This window comes from Miniopterus schreibersii (assembly GCF_964146895.1).
Source record: "Miniopterus schreibersii genome assembly, chromosome: 6".
Classification (NCBI taxonomy): domain Eukaryota; kingdom Metazoa; phylum Chordata; class Mammalia; order Chiroptera; family Miniopteridae; genus Miniopterus; species Miniopterus schreibersii.
The window spans coordinates 82,984,065-83,003,318 of NC_138107.1; the positions used below are offsets into that span (position 1 = coordinate 82,984,065).

Consider the following 19,254-nt stretch of genomic DNA (forward strand, 5'->3'; position numbering starts at 1 on the left):
ATACACACATAATAATAGATGGATGCTGGGCTCAAGAGGAAACCATGTCTATACCTACTGTGGTCAAAAGAGTGTTGTTCAATCTTACTTAACTCTAATGTCCAGAATATTATCATGAATGAAGTGCATACAGCCATTAAAACAAAATCTGTGACCTCAGTGACAAGCAACGATGCCACATATGTTCTGGATAACTCAGACTTATGTACATAGCACCAAATTTTTGCTTTTTAGTTTTTGCATTATTTAATTATTCATAATGGTGTGTATTGAGGGGAAGCAAAACAAAACAAATAAAGGAAAAAAACTGCTCAATAATTAAAATACATACAAGGCTTCCTTTTCTATTTCAAACACTCAGATTTTCATTGATTATGAATCCCTCAAAAATTCTCAAGGTCAGAAGATAGTTTTTATTTATAGGAGCCAGATGCCTTTGAACAAGCAATTCTACTTCTGGGAGATTTTCCAAAGAAAGAGATGTACTGTGACACTTAGGTAAAATTATATTCTCCACACCATTATGCATAATAGGCGAAGAAATAGGAATAACTGCCATGTTAAAATGGCCAATAACTGAATAAATACTAATACATTCTTATAATTGGGTACTGTGCAATCACTAATAAAGCACAATTTAGGAGAATGTTTAATAACACAGAATAAAGTTTGTGCAATGTGGTTTCATTAACAAAAGCCTGCATCAATTGTCTACAGTATATAATGTCCTCTCAATTTTGTTTGAAGGACCTCTTTTATGTCATGCAAGGTCTTATTTTTTCACGTATATAAAATACCCAATTATTTCAGGACTATTTATTGAAAAGACTATTCTTTCTCCATCAAATTGCCTTTGTCAAAAATCAGTTAAGCATGTCCATGTGGGTCTATTTCACTCTATTTGTTTCACTGGTCTCTATGTTTACCTTTAGCCAAAGCCACGCTAAAACCAGAGACTGTGAGTTCTCCAATTCTTTTCCAGAATCATACTGTTCTAGGTCTTTTGCTTCACATATAAATTTTACAGTCAGCTTGTCCCTTTCTACAAATAATTTTGCTGGGATTTTGATTGGCATTCTATTGATACAAAAATGACTTCACTAAAAAGAAAATAATCCCCCTAAAATGGCAATTTGAACGGGCCAATTTGAATAAGAGATAGAGATGGCAAATAACATCAAAATATGCTCAATATCATTAGTTATCAGGATAATAAAAATTAAAAACAGTGAGATATCTCTACACATCTATTATAACGTCAAACAGGCAAACAAATAAAAACTCAGCAACATCCAGTGCTGAAAATGATGTGAAACAATGGACCCTCTCACACATGGCTAGTATGGATGCAAAATGGTACAGCTACTTTGCCAATTTCTTACAGTTAAATACATACTTACCATACAACCCAAATTTTCACTTTTAAGTATTTACCCAAGTGAACTAAAAACTTACACACACAAAATTAAACACGAATGTTAATAGATGCATTATTTATAATCATCCAAACTGGAAAGAATTCACTTATATGCCATTTTCAAAAAGAAAATACCGTGGCCCAGCTGGTGTGGCTCAGTGGTTGAGTATCCAGGAGATCGCAGTTCGATTCCTGGTCAGGGCACATGCCTGGGTTGTGGGTTCGATCCCCAGTAGGGGGCGTGCAGGAGGCAGCTGATCAATGGCTCTCTCTCATCACTGATGTTTCTATCTTTCTCTCTCCCTCTCCCTTCCTCTCCCTGAAATCAATAAAGATATATTTTTTAAAAAGAAAGAAAAAAAATACTGTGGAGACAGAAAACTGATCAATGGCTGTCAGAAACTGGGAGTGAGAGGAGGGACTGACTACAATGAGATGAGAAATTTTTTCAGGCGGTGACACTGTTAATATGAAATTTGATAGTTATGACAGTTACATAACTGTATGAGTCTGTCATACAGTTTAAGGGTATACATTTAAAAGAGTGAATTCTACTTTATGTCAGTCATACCTCAGTTACAAATAAGTACAATAAAACAAAATAAAAAGGAATCAGAGGTGAAGACTCCCGTGGTAACACTTAGTAACTTGGCAATTCCTACTTTTAAGCACTGAATTTCACATGTAATTGTTATCTCAAAGCAACTTCCCCAATCAAGTTCTGTTGGACTAAATTTTTATCGCTACTGAAGAGACCCAGAATACTAAAGATGGCAGGAGATAATCAATTCTTGATCACACCCACGCAAATCAACAGGCAATAGCCCAAAGTCACAAAACAGAAAGAAGTTAAAAACAAAATCTGAGAATTCTCTGACTTACTTTTCATGAATCAGCTTTTTGGTATCATCCCAGGTGACCTCTAAGCGATTTATCTCCCTGTCCACTTCAGGTGCAGAGGCTACATCCTTCTGAGCAATCTGCTTAGCTTTGTCTTTCAGCCAACACAGTTCATGCTCATGGGAATTCAGCTCATCTTCTAACTGATTGAAGACTCTCAACCTGTGAATTGACATGTTATTTTACTAAAGGTAGTGAACCAGTATTTCCTCTCCATAAAGCACACATAGAGAGCTAGAAAACTTTTAACATAGCAGTGGAATTAATGTATGTCAACTGACAAAGATGCTTTTAAAGTTAACTTTGCATACTTCAGCGTGTACCTCACACAACACTCAAAGCCACCCTCACTACTCACCGTCAATCTTCTGTTAAGTATGCATTCTCTTCCTACTACCCTTTGAGGGCAGAAGACTTGTAAAGCTAGGGGCTGACCTTGTAGACAAAGTTGGTGGGTAATTATTGCAGGCATTGGTATGAAATTATTTTGCACCCTGAGGTCAATTTCACATAAAATAATATTTAAGGAACATAGTTGTTTCATAAAATAAAAATAGTTTCACCAAGCTCCTCAATAAATACATATCTTAAAAACTTAAATTATATGCTTTATTGAAGATTACCATGAGAAAATGTTCATTTTTTGTGTGTCCCTAGAATGTTACTATTTGAGTATTTGTGAACAGTGGCTATATAAAGGCAGCCACTGATTCTTCATTCTTGCCTTTTAGTTTAGTGCTGTAGAGTTTATAAAGTGAATATGTAGGCATTATCCCACTTAATGCCCCAAACATAGTGGCAGCTTGTCACCTTTCCAAGCTCCAGGGGTATCATTTCCATTCCACAGCATTTTCTGCCCACATCCCCTGTACTCAATCTCAGCGAATGAGTTTGCTCCAGTCTTTTTAGATTTTACCACCAGATACAAGTCTACTTGAATCTTCCTTCCTCCTTGGCCTTCATTCTTGTTACAGAACTTGAGTCCCTTTTCCTATCAGTTAAAATTTGCTTAAAAATAGACAGTATGAACTATATAATCTATTGTAAATAAGATTTCAGCCCTAGCCAGTTTGGATCAGTGGTTAGAGCATTGGCCCTCAGACTGAAGGATCCCCAGGTTTGATTCGGGCCAAGGGCACAGACCGCAGTTATAGGTGTGATCCCAGGCCCTGGTCAGGGCACATGCGGGAGGCAACCAATCTCTCTCACATTGATGTTTCTCTCTCTCTGTCCCTTCTACTCTCTCTGAAAAGCAATGGAAAAAATATCCTCAGGCGGGGATTAAAAAAAAAAAAAAAGATTTCAGAGTGGCTTATACATAACCCTTAGGAAAATCCTTAAGGAACCCAAACAAATTTTAGGACTTTTTCAGTGTCAAATTAGTCATTAATTTTATCCTAAAAGTATAAAAACGAGAAGTTGCTAAATATGGCACTATCAAAGTTTTGCACAAGAGTTAATTCCAGAACAAATGAAAAATAACTGAGGCCACTGGCTTCAGCAGTTTCCTCGCACCTCTGTTGAAGCGCTTGGCGGGTGGGCTCTTTCAAACGCTCTCTGTCGGTCCTCTCCTCGATGTCCTCGATGCTTTTCAGCAGCTCCTCTTTCTGGTCTTGGAATGCTCTTTTCAATGCTGCCAGGGCATCGGCCTCACTCTGCTTTGTTCCCAGAAGGTTCTGGATCCTCTCTAATTCCAAGCAGAGGTGATCAGCTGTAGCTCTGCAGGAAGTCCTGTGCTCAGGACTTCCACATTTCAGATGGTATTGGGCTTTGGTAAGAATGCCGTCCAGACCGATGGCAGCAGATTCTAACGTTTTCACATCGCGAATAACATCACTTAATTCCTTTTCTAACAAATCAGTCTGTTTCTTATTCATGCTGTCGGTGGCTTCCACCGTTTGCCTCAGTCGGTGGAGAGCCTCTGACAGAGAGGTGTGGCTCTGCAGGAATCCGGCCAACTGGGACAGGGCCAGCTGCCGCTTCGCCACCACCTGGCGGGCCTCCTCGAACAGCTGGAAGCAGTCATCCGCTCTGCCTTGCAGGAGGTGAAGGTCCTCGGCTCGACCCAGAGCACCCAGCTTTGTGAGGTGCCCCTGCAGACTTTGTAATTCCCCGCTTTTGCTTTCGACTTCTGCTGCGTGGTCCTGGAAGGGAAGAGAGAGTAACTGGTTCCTCAGATACGCTGTGGTGTATGACACAGATCTACGACAGAACTGGCGATGTCAAGATGCATTTTAAATGCAATGTGTGGTAGAGTATTTAAAGGTCATCCACAATGAATCTTTTAGAAACGTCCTTAAAATTTCTCTTTTTTGCTCATCTGTACATTTCATATAAAACACCACTCTGATTTGGAACTAATTTATTCCACGGAAAAGAATTCCTTTGTGGATAGAAATGGTTAACCTAATATGATCCTATTAACCAATGTCACTCCAATAAATTTAATAAAAAAGTATATATACACAGATATACATATATATAAAATTTGAAAGAATTTAAAAGACATATGTACATACAGTTAAAAATTATAGTTATAGTATATACAGTTAAAAGAAATAGAAAACATGTAGTAAGATTTTAAAAGATGTATGTTATATATACACATATATGTGTATATACCTACATACACACATACATATACATATGTATACGGTGAAGCTAATCTGACCTACTGAAGGAGTGTGGGAAGAGGCGGGCATGGGCCTCTCTTCAGAGGTGGTGAGTAAGGCAGATGAAACCGTCTAAGTTTCACCTTCCTTTTCTTTAAAGAAATGTAGATTCACTGGATAAGACTGTTGTATAGAAAATTTGACTAGCTTACAATAACTCATGTTTAAAATCTATCAGAGATTTGCTAACAATCTCAGCATGGTTCCCAGTAAAGGGAAATGATCACCTGTCTTCATCGTGACCACAGCGGCCTTAATATCTCCCTCAGCTGAGCTACTAAACTTTAGAGGGCTTCTGTGAGCATCTACTTCAGAAAACTCACACATTCATTCTCTGTCCCTTTGAGATGTAAATTTTTTGCAAAGCTCCTGGGCAGTTTTACAACCAAAGAATATCTTTCTCAAAACCCTGGGAGTCATCTCTGTGAAATGTGCTCCCCGAGGAAGACGGAGCCCTATCTCCTTCCTGTCTGGAGAGGGCGGGAGCCTAACTTTGGTGAGCACCTGGCTCCAAATTGTAACGCCACCTTCGGTCATGAAAAAAGAAGAAAGTACTTTTCTTTTGGGTAAAATCAATCAGCAAGCCCAGCAAAGAGTGATCACTCAATAAACTAGTGTTTTATCATTAAATATTGTTATAAGCTTATTATATAGCTTATCTCCAACTATTCCAATATTTGATGATCAATATCTGATTTTTTAATTGTCTTTTAATGCCAGGGTAAACATTATGCATAATTTAGAAATGAGAAAAATAAATTGTAAATTTTAAGTGGTTTTATCTGCTTAAGGTATCTGCATACCACATTATGAAAACATTTATATAGCACTACAGTGTTAAACTGCTGGCAATTATAAAGTCGCTTCCCTTTATAATTCAAGAGCTCTCTTTTATACACAAATTTTTCTTCTCCCTTAAAAGAATACACTTTACCTTGTGCCGTGTTAAAGCTGCCTGGTGGTCCATTAAGCTTATCTCAGAAGTGGTTTGTAATTCACCCAGAAACTGCTTAATCCAGACAGAAAAGGAAAGCAGCAGTTCATCAAACTGCTGGTGTTCGGCGACCACAGACTGGAGAAAATGAATCCTAGGCGGAGACAGGTAGCGAAAGTTAGAATGTCTCGCAGCGAACGGAAGAGTTGGTATGCGTTTAGAACTGGTTTCACCAAGGGCGAATGTGATGTGGTCAAACAGGGGCAAATCAGAGCTCGATGCTTCTACTTCTCAAATCCAGTTTCTCTCACAATGTGCTGTGTCTCGGAAACTGTCAAACATCAATGATGAGAGACTGATCGGCTGCCTCATTGATCAGCTGCCTCCTGCATGCCCCCCACTGGGGACCGAGCCTGCAACTCGGGCATGTGCCCTGACAGGGAACTGAGCCTCAATTTCCTAGGTCCTAGGTCGATGCTCAACTGCTGAGCCCTGCCGGCCAGGCGGTCCCCCATTTCTTTACCTCCACGCCTGATAAGCACATCTCTGGTCAGCACCTGCCATGGTATTCTGTGCTCGCCTCTCCACTCCCACAGCCTGGTCTCCATCTCCTCCTCACTGCCTGCCTGGCCTCCAACAGAGTCCAACACTGGCCTCCTTCCTGCTGTCACCGTTGTCTCACTATAATCCGTTCCAGAGGGCAGCCAGGAAGGACTGTAATGTAGTCAGAACACCCTCCGCCAAGCTGAAACACGGGGCAGCTTCCTGGTGTACACAGGAAGGCAAAGCTCCACAACTTGCTGTGGTCTGCGAGGAGGCCCACACGGCCCGCCTGTGACCTCATCTGGCCCAGCGCCTCCCACACTGCCACTGCCCTCTGCTTCCCCGGCGTCCCAGCTCGTGGCTGCCTGACAGCCTGGGCCCTTTCTCTTCCCTCTGCCCGTATGATTTGCCCCCAAAGCACCAGGAGTCTGCTTCCTGCACAGCACTCAGATCTTCACCAGATCCATGCACCGTGGAGGCTCTGCTTGACCTACAGTCCCTGCCACGTTACCCTATGTCGTGTTCTTCACATCACTTACCACGGCCAAAACAGCCTTCTTCACTCATTCGTTTAATTATATATTGATCCTCTCCCCAGCCAGAGATAGGACTTCACCTGCCTTGCTTACTACGGTATCCCTAGGATCTAGAAAGGGGCTGGGGATACGTCAGGGATCAACCACTGCTTGTGTAATAAGTGAATCAGATTGATTAATAAACAGGTGATTGGAGGTCAGAATCCAAAACGGGCATGAAGAACAATACCTTAATCAAATATTAATATTCATTACAATGGTTTGTATCCAAAGTTCAATATTTTAAATGGACTTCCGTGTTTTAATCCTTACAAAATCTTCCACACATTATTTTTACGTGTATAAATTATAATTTGAATGTTTTCACACATTTGAATCATTTTTAAAAGCCCTTTACTTTCCTTCCGTGAGAGAGGCAGAGACAGATCCTCCTGTATTTTGCAGAAAATTACTCATCTCTCAAGAGTTGGCATCAAATCCTGTGTCAGCCTTTCCTGAACCCATTTAAATGTCCCTTCTTTTTGTTTCCATAATATTCTGTGCTCACCTCTCTCATTGGTTTTGTCCCGATGCTGATCTGTAAAATACTTGAGGTCAGGCTTTATTTATTTTTATGGCTCCAGTATCTGATGTGGTGCCTGGTACTCAGCAGGTACCGAAAAAACATTTACTGATTGATTGAACAAACAATGGAGCGAACACAAATGCCACGAAAATAGAGAGAAACTCTGTTTATCATGGCTGTCCCCAGCAGCAGAAGAGTGCTCTATGTACCGTCAACCTCAATAAATGTTTGCTGAATGAATGGATTGAAAAAGTGACCTGAAAGGTTAAATGCCTGGGTAATCAATACCAGTTTAAGGCAAAAATTTGTTTTCTGGCATATTAGAAAGATACAGATGTAAACTGTTAATATCTAGTCAGTTAGGATTTAATTCATTTTTACCTCCATTTAACACAATAGTAATTTCCCTTGTTCTCTACAAAGGTCTGCACTGGAATGAAATGACCATTTTTCTCCTGCACACAAACAGCTTAAGCAATAAATAATACAAACATGAACAAACCTACTCTCTTTAATATATTTCAACTAGTTTGACCATTTGCCCTGATTGTGAGACTAAAAGTTTGAATTGAGATTCATCAGAAATGCTAATGTTTGAGCTCTTTGATTTTTCAAATGGCAAATAAAGTGTTTTCTTTCTTTCTATAATTATCCTGTGAATAGTTTTGGGTTAAATAAAAGTAAACAAAACTATGCTTTCTTAACTTCTATGCTCACCATTTAAAAAAATAAACAATATTAGAATATTTTATTAAAAAACAACCTTTTGCTAAGTATCTGTGGCAAAACGCTCCATCTCTCATCCAGCTGTTCCAAATGCAGCTTCATCATCTTCACATCATCTTTGGTGGCCACTGAGAATAGTGATTCCTTCAACTGCAAAAGGTTGCTGTAGATTGAGGCCTGGGACACAACTTCACTTTGCAGAGCCTGAGAAACACAGAATATGTTACAGATCTCATCCCAACGTAATTGACAAGGAAGGACCATGTGACATAGGATGTTGTCCAAAGGCTCTGAATTCTTGCAAAATGGAGGTCACTGGGACTAAACTATAGAAAGCTTTTTATTCCTTGATTTAGAAATGGATCCACTTAATCTCTAAAGCAACATTTAATACGGGTGGGCATGCAGTGCAACATACAGATCTGGTATCATAGAAATGTACATTTGAAACTTATATGATCCTATTAACCAATGTAACCCCAATAAATTTAAAAATAAATAAATAAAATAAAAGGCTACTGAAACCTGAATAATTTTTTCAGGGTCTAAGCTATATTAGGCAAATTTAAATGCTGTAGAATTTCTTTCAGGATGAAGAAACGCAGTAGGCAAGAATCAAAAGAAAACTATCGCTAAAGAGAAAATGTAGCCCAGCCAGGAATGGCTCAGCAGTAGAGCATCGACCTAGGATCCAGGAGATCTTGGTTTGATTCCTGGTCAGGGCACATGCTCGGGTTACGGGCTCAATACCCGGTCGGGGGCATGCAGGAGGCAGCCGATCAATGATGACTCTCTCACCATTGATGTTTCTCTCTCTCTCTTCCTCTCCCGTCCTCTCTCTGAAATCAATAAAGATATATTAAAAAAAAAAAAAAAAAAAAAAGAGAGAAAATGTATGCTTAACAATCACAGAGATGCAATTCTAGGTAATGGGAACATGGTCCCCCTTTCTGTTTAAAGACAGTATCAGGCCAAATCAGAGAACTTAAGGGCTCTTTATTTTACTTTCATGCAACAGAACCATTCATATTTTATAATCAGGCAATAAATCTTTTAGGTGCTGTGAGGGGTGCATAAAAGTTGTGGTTCCTACCTAATAAGAGATAAACACTCGTATAGATAGCTAACAAAACATGTTGCTAACTGGGAGGACAGGTGTAGCATGGCACATAGTAGGTGTTTTTTCCCCTCTCTAGTGAGGACACATGTGTGATACAAGCACATTAGCTAAGGGTATCAGAGGAAGGAGAACAGAGCCAATGGATGACACAGGAGACCACAAAGCAGAATTTGGACGTGGGCTGAGTAGGACAAAGGACACAAGGTCAGGAGGTGGGAATGTACAAGGAATGTCTGGACCACAGTGGGGTAGCAGCTTGGCCTGGAGGTGGGGGTAACAGAGGCCTGCAGCCCCCTCAGTCCTCTAACAATACGGCACTTATTTCCCATGTAGACACCCGAGGGATACAGTTTTATGTCCCTGGGGAGCTTTGTGTCATTTTTAAGAAAAGGAGCTGTGACTTCCTCTCTTAGAACACCTCACACTGTAATCATAAGAAGACAACCCCAGGCTGTGGGCTCAGGACTACCCTTTCTCCTCAGCGCAGGACGGCCCCTGAGGTTTCTGAGCAGGGACCTTTCAGGTGATTAATGTTTAATAAACTAGGAAGGCAGGAGAAGCAGTTCGTTGCGGGGACCCTTCCAAGTCAAGGAAGGTGGGGTGTTGGTTCAGATGTTACAGACCCTCTCGGATCGAGCTTTTATTAGAGAAGTTATGAAAAGTTAAAGAACTGGGCTTCTATGTCAGCATTTTACAAACGGTGATGGAAAAAAGCTGGGGCATAAATCTGTCATATGAGAAGTCTCTCTGGAGAAGAAACCTTGCCTGTCGAATTTTCTGGCACAGATAGCATCCCTTAAAGCAAGTAATTAATCTCCAGAAATTGGTCACATTGTCCATAGTTTCAATAATACTTAAGGATTCTTTTAACTTTAAAAAGCTGGCTTCTTTAGGGATGTAATCAGCTCATATTCTTTGTCCTTCTGTCATTTGCTCATTCACGTTTTCTGTATCACGTAAAAAGAATCGTTACTGTGACTTCATTCTACACGGTATTCCTCCTCTCTTTCTAAGAAAAACCCTTTTTATCAGAATTGTTTCATCAGTGTTTCCACTCACTCCTCCCTCTGCTCACCTGCCAGACCATCTGTATCCAAATCCAAGCATTCTATTAGAGGGTTTTCTAATGCCTCCCATAATCGATCATCACATCACCAAGTTCACCATTACTCTGTCTTTCCAGTCCGGGCTGTTCTTTTGGGGATCACAAAGCCAAAGCAAGAAGCTGGGTTGGACAGAGGGTTTTGTTTGGCTTTGGTCTATCCTGCAGCCGTAACAAGGGGCACTGGCTCTCCCCGCGCTTCCTTGAACTTGCCTGTAGCAGCTGCAGTTCACTCTCCGCCTTGGCTCTGTCGGCAGCAGTGTCCGTTTCTGGGGAACTGGCGATGGCTTCGCACCGCTCCAACCAGGTCAAAAAGCTCGACAGTTCTTTCTCCAGCCTGAAGAGAGCAGAGATGCGAAACAAATTCATCCAAAATTATCACACTGGGCGCAAGGCCTCTCTGAAGTCAGAGGGCCTAACGCTAACCGTGCCCAATAATCCAACTCTGGTTATCTCACTCCTGAAAGCGAGGGTAGAAACACCACTCCTCCCGTGCTCCTCACACGGGCTCGCACACGTGTCTATATGTGCGTAATATGGAAGAACGCACGCCCATCCTTTCCACGCCCGTGTTAGAGACCGACTGTCACGTCTTCCACCTGGGTTGGTTGCTGACCGTCCCCCAGAGAGCAGCCGGCCCGAGATTCCTAGTTAAGGGTGGCTTTCCAACCCGGGCGCCAGCTCGAGAGGAAGGCTGCCCACCTCTGCCAGTGCGCCAGCAGCTGCTCCAGCGCCGCCTGTCTGTCCTTCGCCCGGCCGCGCAGCCCCTCGTAGCTCTGCTGCAGGGCTGCGGCCTCCTGGGCACAGCAGCCCCTGCCCGCGACCTTCTGGGCACAGGCCGAGAGGGCAGCCAAGGCGCCGGCCAGTGACTCCAGGGCCTGGCAGAGATCCTGGGGAGAGGACAAGGGAAGGGCAATGAGCACACACCATCGGGAAACTGGCCACCCTGCCCCAGGGAAGCTGCGGCGCAGAGCGTTAGAGCACCACGCACTCCTCCTTAACAAGTCCATCACTTGGGAAAGTTATTACTCACTCTGTGCCAAATGTACTTTTAAACTCTAGTCCTGCTTTACAGGAGCTACATGTGACAGGCAACGATCTCCATAAAAATACAGGGAAGGGGAATGGCTCCGGCTCGGCGGGCACAGCTGCTATCAGGAATCAGTGATAACAACGACGACAAAGTGCCTCAGAACATGGCAGGGCCTGTGCTGGGCGCACCCAATACCAACTCTTTGATCTCCATAAAACCCTTAAGAGTTACGTCCTTTCACTAGACCCATTTTACGGATCAGAAAATCAAGATGGGGGAAAATAACTGGCTTTACATATCTAAATATTAGAAAAAATAGAATATTACCCTCCCCGGTACTCAGTGACTAATGTTGTTGTCTATTAAAATAACCCCATGAAATTCCATTATCTTAATTGTCCTCATGTTGGGGGTATTTTTAAAAATTGCATAAGTAACACAAAAACGCATTCTTATTATAAGAATTCCAATGACATAAGTTCCACTGCCCTTCCCAGATGTGCCTTTGTCAGTTGTTTGCTTTCTAACCCTGCAGCGCCTTTCTCTGCATTTATGTCTGTGTGCGTACACATGCACATGCAGTAGGGATAACATATGTTTCTCGGTTTATTAATTAACACATGTTTCTCTTTACTATGTCTTTGTGCCTGATTCTCCCCCTTTGCTCCTTCCCCTAAATTCTTCCAGAAGCAAGTCTGTTCTTTTGCAAAACACCTCACAACGGTCACCAGTTCAGGGACCAGACCAAAAAACGTAGTCACCGGGAAAGGTCTGTGAGGACATATTCTTTGCACATTTGAATGTAGTGGGTTAAAATCTGAAATCTGCTCTGCATATGTATTTTTTTTTGCACATTTAATTTTTGTAATGGCAGTAAGAGGTAATGGGATTTATTAAATCTATAATATGAAAAGGTTACATGTTCTAATTAAGAGAGAGAAATATATTTTAAATCAATACTTCAACATACATTTTTAATGAAAACTTACTTGTGTGCTTATATTTCTTGTGTTATATAAAGTCAATATGCTTGATCTATATTATTCGCACATAACACAAACATTTAAAAAATTTTATCTGTCAAAACATATCTACTATATTTCCTTTTCAAGCAGGAATGATCAAGTTTGAGTTGATAAGTAAGCAGAAATGTTGAAGCATACTCTTACCATATGTTCTTGGAGAGCTTTATATGTTTCTGTAGCTGACGAACATATTTTAATTGGATCAGCAAGTTTATCTTCAAATTCAGACACAGACTGCTGGATCTAAAATACCAGTGAAATACAAAAATAATAGTGGGGAAGATATACACAAAGCAGGAAAAGTTATTGGGGAAGCAGCATGCCTATCATTTTCGGATAACTTTCAATGTGTTGATAAAATAGATTTTTTTTTAAAAATCTAAAATGAATGTATCCTATTATTTGAAAGAAATACAAATAAATCTTAACGCCTATCTGAACACAATGTATAATGACATTTTTCTATTCCCTCAAAAAATGTACCATATAAATAGTTATAAACATAAGCATCATTGACAACTTGGTACTTGGTAAATAACTGGCAAATTATGTCATTTCCTTATTCCACTATTTCTGCACTCTTTGCTGCATTTCACTATAAATGCAATGTGAAATAGGTAAATGCAGCAGGCATGGACCAGTCCGTACCTGTCTAAGATTCTCTTCAAACTTCTGCTGCTGAGATAAATGTGCCAGGATCGTTCCCTCCAGACCCTGGGCGTGCTCTCGAAGCTCTTCCCAGTATCTTCTTAGTTGTGTCAACTTGGCTTTGATTCGAGCAGATTCTCCCGTGGTAATAAACTGGGCAAAAGACTGAGCTGCTTCTTCTAGTCCTGTGATGCTGCCGACCTTACTTTCTATTTCCTGAATTGTGACCTGATATTTAAAACAGGGAAAATGACAATGTAGGCTGAGCACGCTTGCCTTCCTGAAATGATACAAATACTGCAGAGAGAAAACGGACATTCTCATGTACTTGGGTTGTTAGAGAGTAGCTATGCAAAACCCCATGTGCTTCCTGACCTCATTTTTGGAGGATCCATAGGCGGACAGTGTCTGAAGTCTATGTTGGTGACCATGCCCACTGGATGGAGAATAGAGAGAAATAGCTACTGCTGCTTGCAGTGACTTGAGCAGGGGGATGTCCCTGGAACTCTTACAGTCTCTTGGAAGGTACCTAGAATTCCCCGCTTACCCTACGAGTCAAGCGTTTTAAGCAACTGATCTGGGAGGCAGTGTGTTCCAATAACTCACAAGAGTGCTGATATTAACATCTAATTAAATTTCCTAAAATGTAGTTGAGTATTTCATATTTTACCCAACTACAAGCTTATCTAATTCCACTCCTACCTAAACCCAGTCTTTTCACATTTATCATCTACTCTTTATGCCAGGGTATTCCAAATTTGGAATACATTAAGATCACTTGGCCCCCATCCTCGGTGACTCAGACTCAGTAGGTCCAATGCGGGCCAAGTCTTTGTGAGCCTAACAACTTCTGAGGTGAAGCCTCTCCTGCTGATCCTCGCCCCCCTCTATTGCCACTGCTTTATTCATTAGCTGTGGACTCTACAGCAAAGAGCCTGCTTGCTGTAATTTCCACTGGGGGCATTTTATATATTAACCAGCACGTGGAAAGTACTGAAAGCCACCAAGGATGTGCGTGCATATGTGACTGGGAGTGTGCATCTGTCTCTCATGAACATACTGGCTCATTTATGTTGAAGAAAATGAAAATGATTTCTCTGACAAAAAGAGCCAAATCATCCAAACAAAAAAAGCCAAAAATTCAGACAAGTCTGTTCCAAATAATTTAAATGGAAAGGACTGTTACCTTAGAAAAAAGATAAATGTGACTTCTGTCTAGATGAGACAACATAGTCAGAGATAATTTTTGCCTAGATGAGACAACTGGAAATAACACACCAGATTAGTGCGAGTGGATCACTTACTGCACTTTTCATATGCATGACTACATATTTGATATCTTTGATAGGTATGTGTTGTTTGGGAATTAATATAATACAATCTTCATTGGTTTTGCTGTTTTTTAAATGATACATTTTAGAAAAATTACTCATAAATTTAACAACTACATATTGAGTGTCTCCTTTGTGCCAATAATCGCCATAGGTGCTTGCAACACCTCAACGAACAATTTTAGTTAACATCAAAAAGTTGTTAGTTCTTAGTGTGATATGCATCATCAGTAAATTCATAAATGCAAACTCTATGATCACATAGCTGGATTGTGGCAAACATTTTTCTAATCCAGGCCAAGAAGATGGAAGATGAGCCCGGTGTATGTTCTTATCCCTTGTAAATGATCAATTAGGAATAAGAAATCAGTCCATTCGGAACAGCGTGTGGTGAAGAACAAAGAGGGGCTTATAGATAAATATCTTCACAGCAACGCAAGTGCTGTGAGCTGGCTTTATCCTAAGGTTGTTTGCAACTGAAAACATTCTGACAAGTACTGCCACATTTTTAGTGTTTCCTGTAATTCAATTCTGTACGGAAACGGAACCTATCAGCCCAGATTCCATGTAAACTGCACCCCACTCTATCTTTGCTTATTTCTAGCAAATGTTTTCTTGCTCTTCATATTCGTTTAATCATTTTTAGATAGTTTTCAAAATGTTGTGTTGGAATATTAATGTATTTCTAGGCTGATGGCATAAAAATCCACAATTGAATATATGTATTTATATATATTACATATTATGTAATTGTTTTTCATTCCTAAAGAGCAACAATGCAATGACATTTGATAAGTGATATACTTCAGAAGTCCTGGAACTAAGGTTAAATAAGAGTGAAAAGTATTAACAGAAAGCATGAGCAAATTAATAAATGTATGTCCAAATTTTTGAAAAAAATTGAAACAAACCTATTTAAGCATGCTATTTGTTTTCTTAGAATTTAGCAAAAATGATTAAATGACAACTATTCAAAAATAGTTTTAGAGATTAAGTGTATTTCATGAATATTCTTAAAGGCTTGACATGTTTTTCCTGATAGAAACACAAGCCATACGCAGGCTGTGCGTACCAGGCTCCCTGTAGCCTCGGTTTTGAAAGAGCCGTGATAAACCAGGGAGATCTGCACAGCACGAGATCCGAGCTGAGCCATGCTGCACCTCCCACCTCTCATGGCAATTTGCTCTGAGTCACAATGTGAAATGCTCCCTCACCCAGGCATTCATTTTACTGTATTTAATTGCATGAAAGGTCAGAGGGCTTTCCCGTTCCAATAAAATGGGCCGAGATAGAAAAAGAAGTGGCTGAATTTTTTAAATGTCTTGTGTAAAAATGATACACAAAGAAAGGAGAAACAAACACAATTCATTTCTTTCAGCCCACCTTTTCTTAAACTACCTGAATGAAGGGGACAGTGAGAGTCTGTGCACATGGTTATTCTGGAGTTGGGGCGCTCAGGTATCTCAGAACCTTAGTCCACACCCTGAAGGGCGTCGCAAGTGCAAGAACTGGGGCAATGGGGTCTGATTGCTTCACCTATGGAAAGTAATTTCTCCCCCTGTGCTTTGTGAGGGTAAAGAGCACTAATGCTTGAACTAGACATCGGGATAATTCTGTAAGCGCAGTTACAGGCGATGGCTACGGTCTGCATAAATGAGTCAACAGAGCACTCCAACGGGGTTAATTCAAAATCCAGGAAAAGAATAATTAACCATAAAATCATTTTAATGGTATTGCACACAATATTGACTTTGAATGCTTAAGTCAGACAATATTAACACATAATTCCATCTATAAACCATTGCCCGGTGTCAATCAAGACCTCTTAGCTCAGCAATTGGTGTGAATTTAATTTTAATAGAGTCACACAGCAATGAAAGACTTGTCCTGGGGCCAAATAGCATTTGGTGAAATGTAAGAAGGAGTTGTTAGAAGCTAGACATGGATTATAAATGCAACAAACGTGTGAGCAGGTCACCTTAATTTGGCTGATTTGCATGTCCATGGCAGATGGCGACGTCTCCAAGGCATCGAGTTCTTTTTCTTTCTCAGTTATCCAGACGGACAGGGTCTCAAAATTATTGCCAAAATGATCCCACTTGTTTTTCACCATTTCCATGGTTTTAATACTAAAATTAACCAAATTAAGTAAATAAAATACAGCATTTTAATTAAGAACAACAAACATTTTCCTTTAAATCGCCAGGTGAAAAGATAGGTAAGATATTGGTGATCGTGCCAAAGTTGAAACTATTAGAATAGAGGGGGAAATGCACATTTGATGGGACTAGTTTGTCCAGTTCTCGCCTTCCTATCTCCTCTGAGGGCGAGCATTTAACGAGATAGCATCTACATGTGTTAGGAATGGAATTGTGCTTTGAACAAAATATGGCTGGGCCCAAAGGGGTTTGAATCCAGGTCTAATCTAGTTAAACTGCCTGTGACCCTTAGCTGCCAGGATGTGTTTAAATAAACTGCCTGCATACATTCCAGTGCATACACGTTTTACAGTCCTACTTTTGTGGACATGGTCCTCTTGCTCTTATTGGAGAGATACTACAGTGATGCTTTCTGCTCCAGGATCCTTAAAATGCATCTTTATGAGTTAAGATAGAACTTGTAACTTGAATTCCATGTGGACAGGCAGGAACTGCTCTGTCATTAGAGCTAAGCCTCCAACCTATAATCTACAGCAACTTCAGCTATTCTCACATGTCTGTATGGTCTTGATTCCAAAATACTTCTATAAATCCTTGTACATGAGCACCCAAACTGCTTTTAGACTATTTGGGATTTATTTGTAATAAATCTAGTGATCAAAACTTTAGCTATAGATTTCTGGTTTGTATTAGCTATGCATATATATCCATGTCATTATGGCTTTCAGTTTGGAAAAGAGTAAGAAACTTAAAGTCTATCATTGCACTGATAAGTTCTTTGCTTAAAAAAAAAAAAAAAGTGAAAGAATTTTCCTCTTTACCAAAAGGCACTTGAAGACATTAAGAAAAATACAATGGCATCATTGATTGTCAAATTAAATAATATTGCAGTCTCAAAGGCATACCCTGGATGTGCCTAATGCGCTCATCAGTATAGGTAACACAAGCTACATTATATTGCAAGTTTCCAAATAAAATAAAGATTGATTCAAACAGATATTCCTCATAAAAGTAGCTTTCCTCCCAATAAACTCTAAATGTTACTATTTCTATACCTTGATGAGTAATATTGAATAGTTAACATTTTCAAAGTTTAGAGTCATAATCTCCTTTAAATAAACTATTTAACAAACTTCTAAGTTTAGGCAATGCACAGTCTTAATTTCAAGGTGTTAAGAGTATAAAAACAAGTTTTACATTTCAAAATCCATTTTAGAAATTATGTCTTATACCTTAAGAATGTGTCAGCGATTTGCCACTAAATAACTTTTGAAATAGGAATGTTCAGCCATATTATTTTGAGGAAAATGGCCATATTCTCATGTCTTTTCCCTCCAATTTTTTTTTTTGGGGGGTGTATATTTTGTACATATCAGGATATCATAGGCCAAACCATTCTTTCTTCCTTTTTAGGTGAACAAATATTAAGTATTTAAAAATAAAATAGATTTTTGAAGTTAATTTTTGGAAACAGAATATCAGTCAGCAGAATCTGAATACTGAGGCACTGTTACCGAGCTCTGTGAGCTTGGAGATGAAGACATTTGGACTACATTACATGTACTGAGGCCCAGAACCTACACGGCCGAAACATCTCCTCTTCCCTCTCAAAATGATTTTCAATATTGGTTCTCGTTTGAGATCCCCTCTCCAGTGTACGAAGGCCACAGAATGTAATAGATATGGCTTTTTCAACAAACAGAATCAGTTTCCGATGCAACACCCACATCCCTGCATTTTCCTGCTCTGTTCTGGATGTTGGCCTCTGTGTTGCTGGTCCTTCCTTCTGAACTGTGAGTTGTCCCCTCAAAACATGCTGCACTACACAGACACTGTGAGCTGATAAAGAATACAATGTACAGGAAAGACTGTATGAACTTTATCTCAGAGACGGAAGCTTAGGACTTGTCAAGCACATACTCTTCTTCGAGTGTGGCTTCTAATTTTGTGACTTGCTCTTTGATGGACTTGGCCTGCTGCTGAAGCAGCCGTTTATTCTTGGGCCCGAGCGGTATCTCTGAAGCTTCCTTCACAAGATTCTCAGCCTGGACCGCGATGTCCTCTGTTCGCTTGGAAAACTCCTAGAAAAATGTAACATAATTGTTAGGAGGGCATCTTTTATTAAACTCCACCCTCAGATAAACTGCATATGTGGACTGCAGAGTCTCCCACAGATTGCGTGGATGGACAGATTCATACATGTATGAACATTAGCATGTAATATGCTGAGCAATAAAACAGACGTGTTTTCATCAGGGCTAAAACAGACTTCGCTCAATTATTTTCATTTTATATACACAACCACACATATGCCTTCACAGTTATCCAGCAATTCTCACAAAAATATTTTTCCACTGTTTCCTGGTGTGGGTTTACTGTTTAGAATTCTGAGTTGCATTATAATAATTAACTTACCCGCAAATATGTTAGATTATAGGCCAGTTGAGGAAATGATCAATAGTGATTAATTTTTTCAATCATAGAGATAATAAATGCCCAGGGCAATAAATATAAAAATTTGTTTATTTAATTGAAGACTATCT

The 19,254-nt window shown here is 40.0% G+C and overlaps 1 protein-coding gene across 1 annotated transcript in view; it reads right to left on the reverse strand.

Moving 5' to 3' along the window:
• SYNE1 (spectrin repeat containing nuclear envelope protein 1) overlaps window positions 1-19,254 on the reverse strand; it is a 357,645-nt gene that overhangs the window by 206,751 nt on the left and 131,640 nt on the right. The window contains exons 33-42 of the mRNA XM_081140676.1: window positions 18,632-18,792; window positions 16,531-16,681; window positions 13,222-13,449; window positions 12,718-12,816; window positions 11,218-11,405; window positions 10,729-10,852; window positions 8,331-8,497; window positions 5,924-6,077; window positions 3,833-4,461; window positions 2,300-2,479 (exon numbers count right to left, since the gene is read on the reverse strand). Coding sequence (XP_080996802.1) covers window positions 2,300-2,479; window positions 3,833-4,461; window positions 5,924-6,077; window positions 8,331-8,497; window positions 10,729-10,852; window positions 11,218-11,405; window positions 12,718-12,816; window positions 13,222-13,449; window positions 16,531-16,681; window positions 18,632-18,792 — 2,081 coding nt within the window. The remainder of the gene's footprint in view (window positions 1-2,299; window positions 2,480-3,832; window positions 4,462-5,923; window positions 6,078-8,330; window positions 8,498-10,728; window positions 10,853-11,217; window positions 11,406-12,717; window positions 12,817-13,221; window positions 13,450-16,530; window positions 16,682-18,631; window positions 18,793-19,254) is intronic.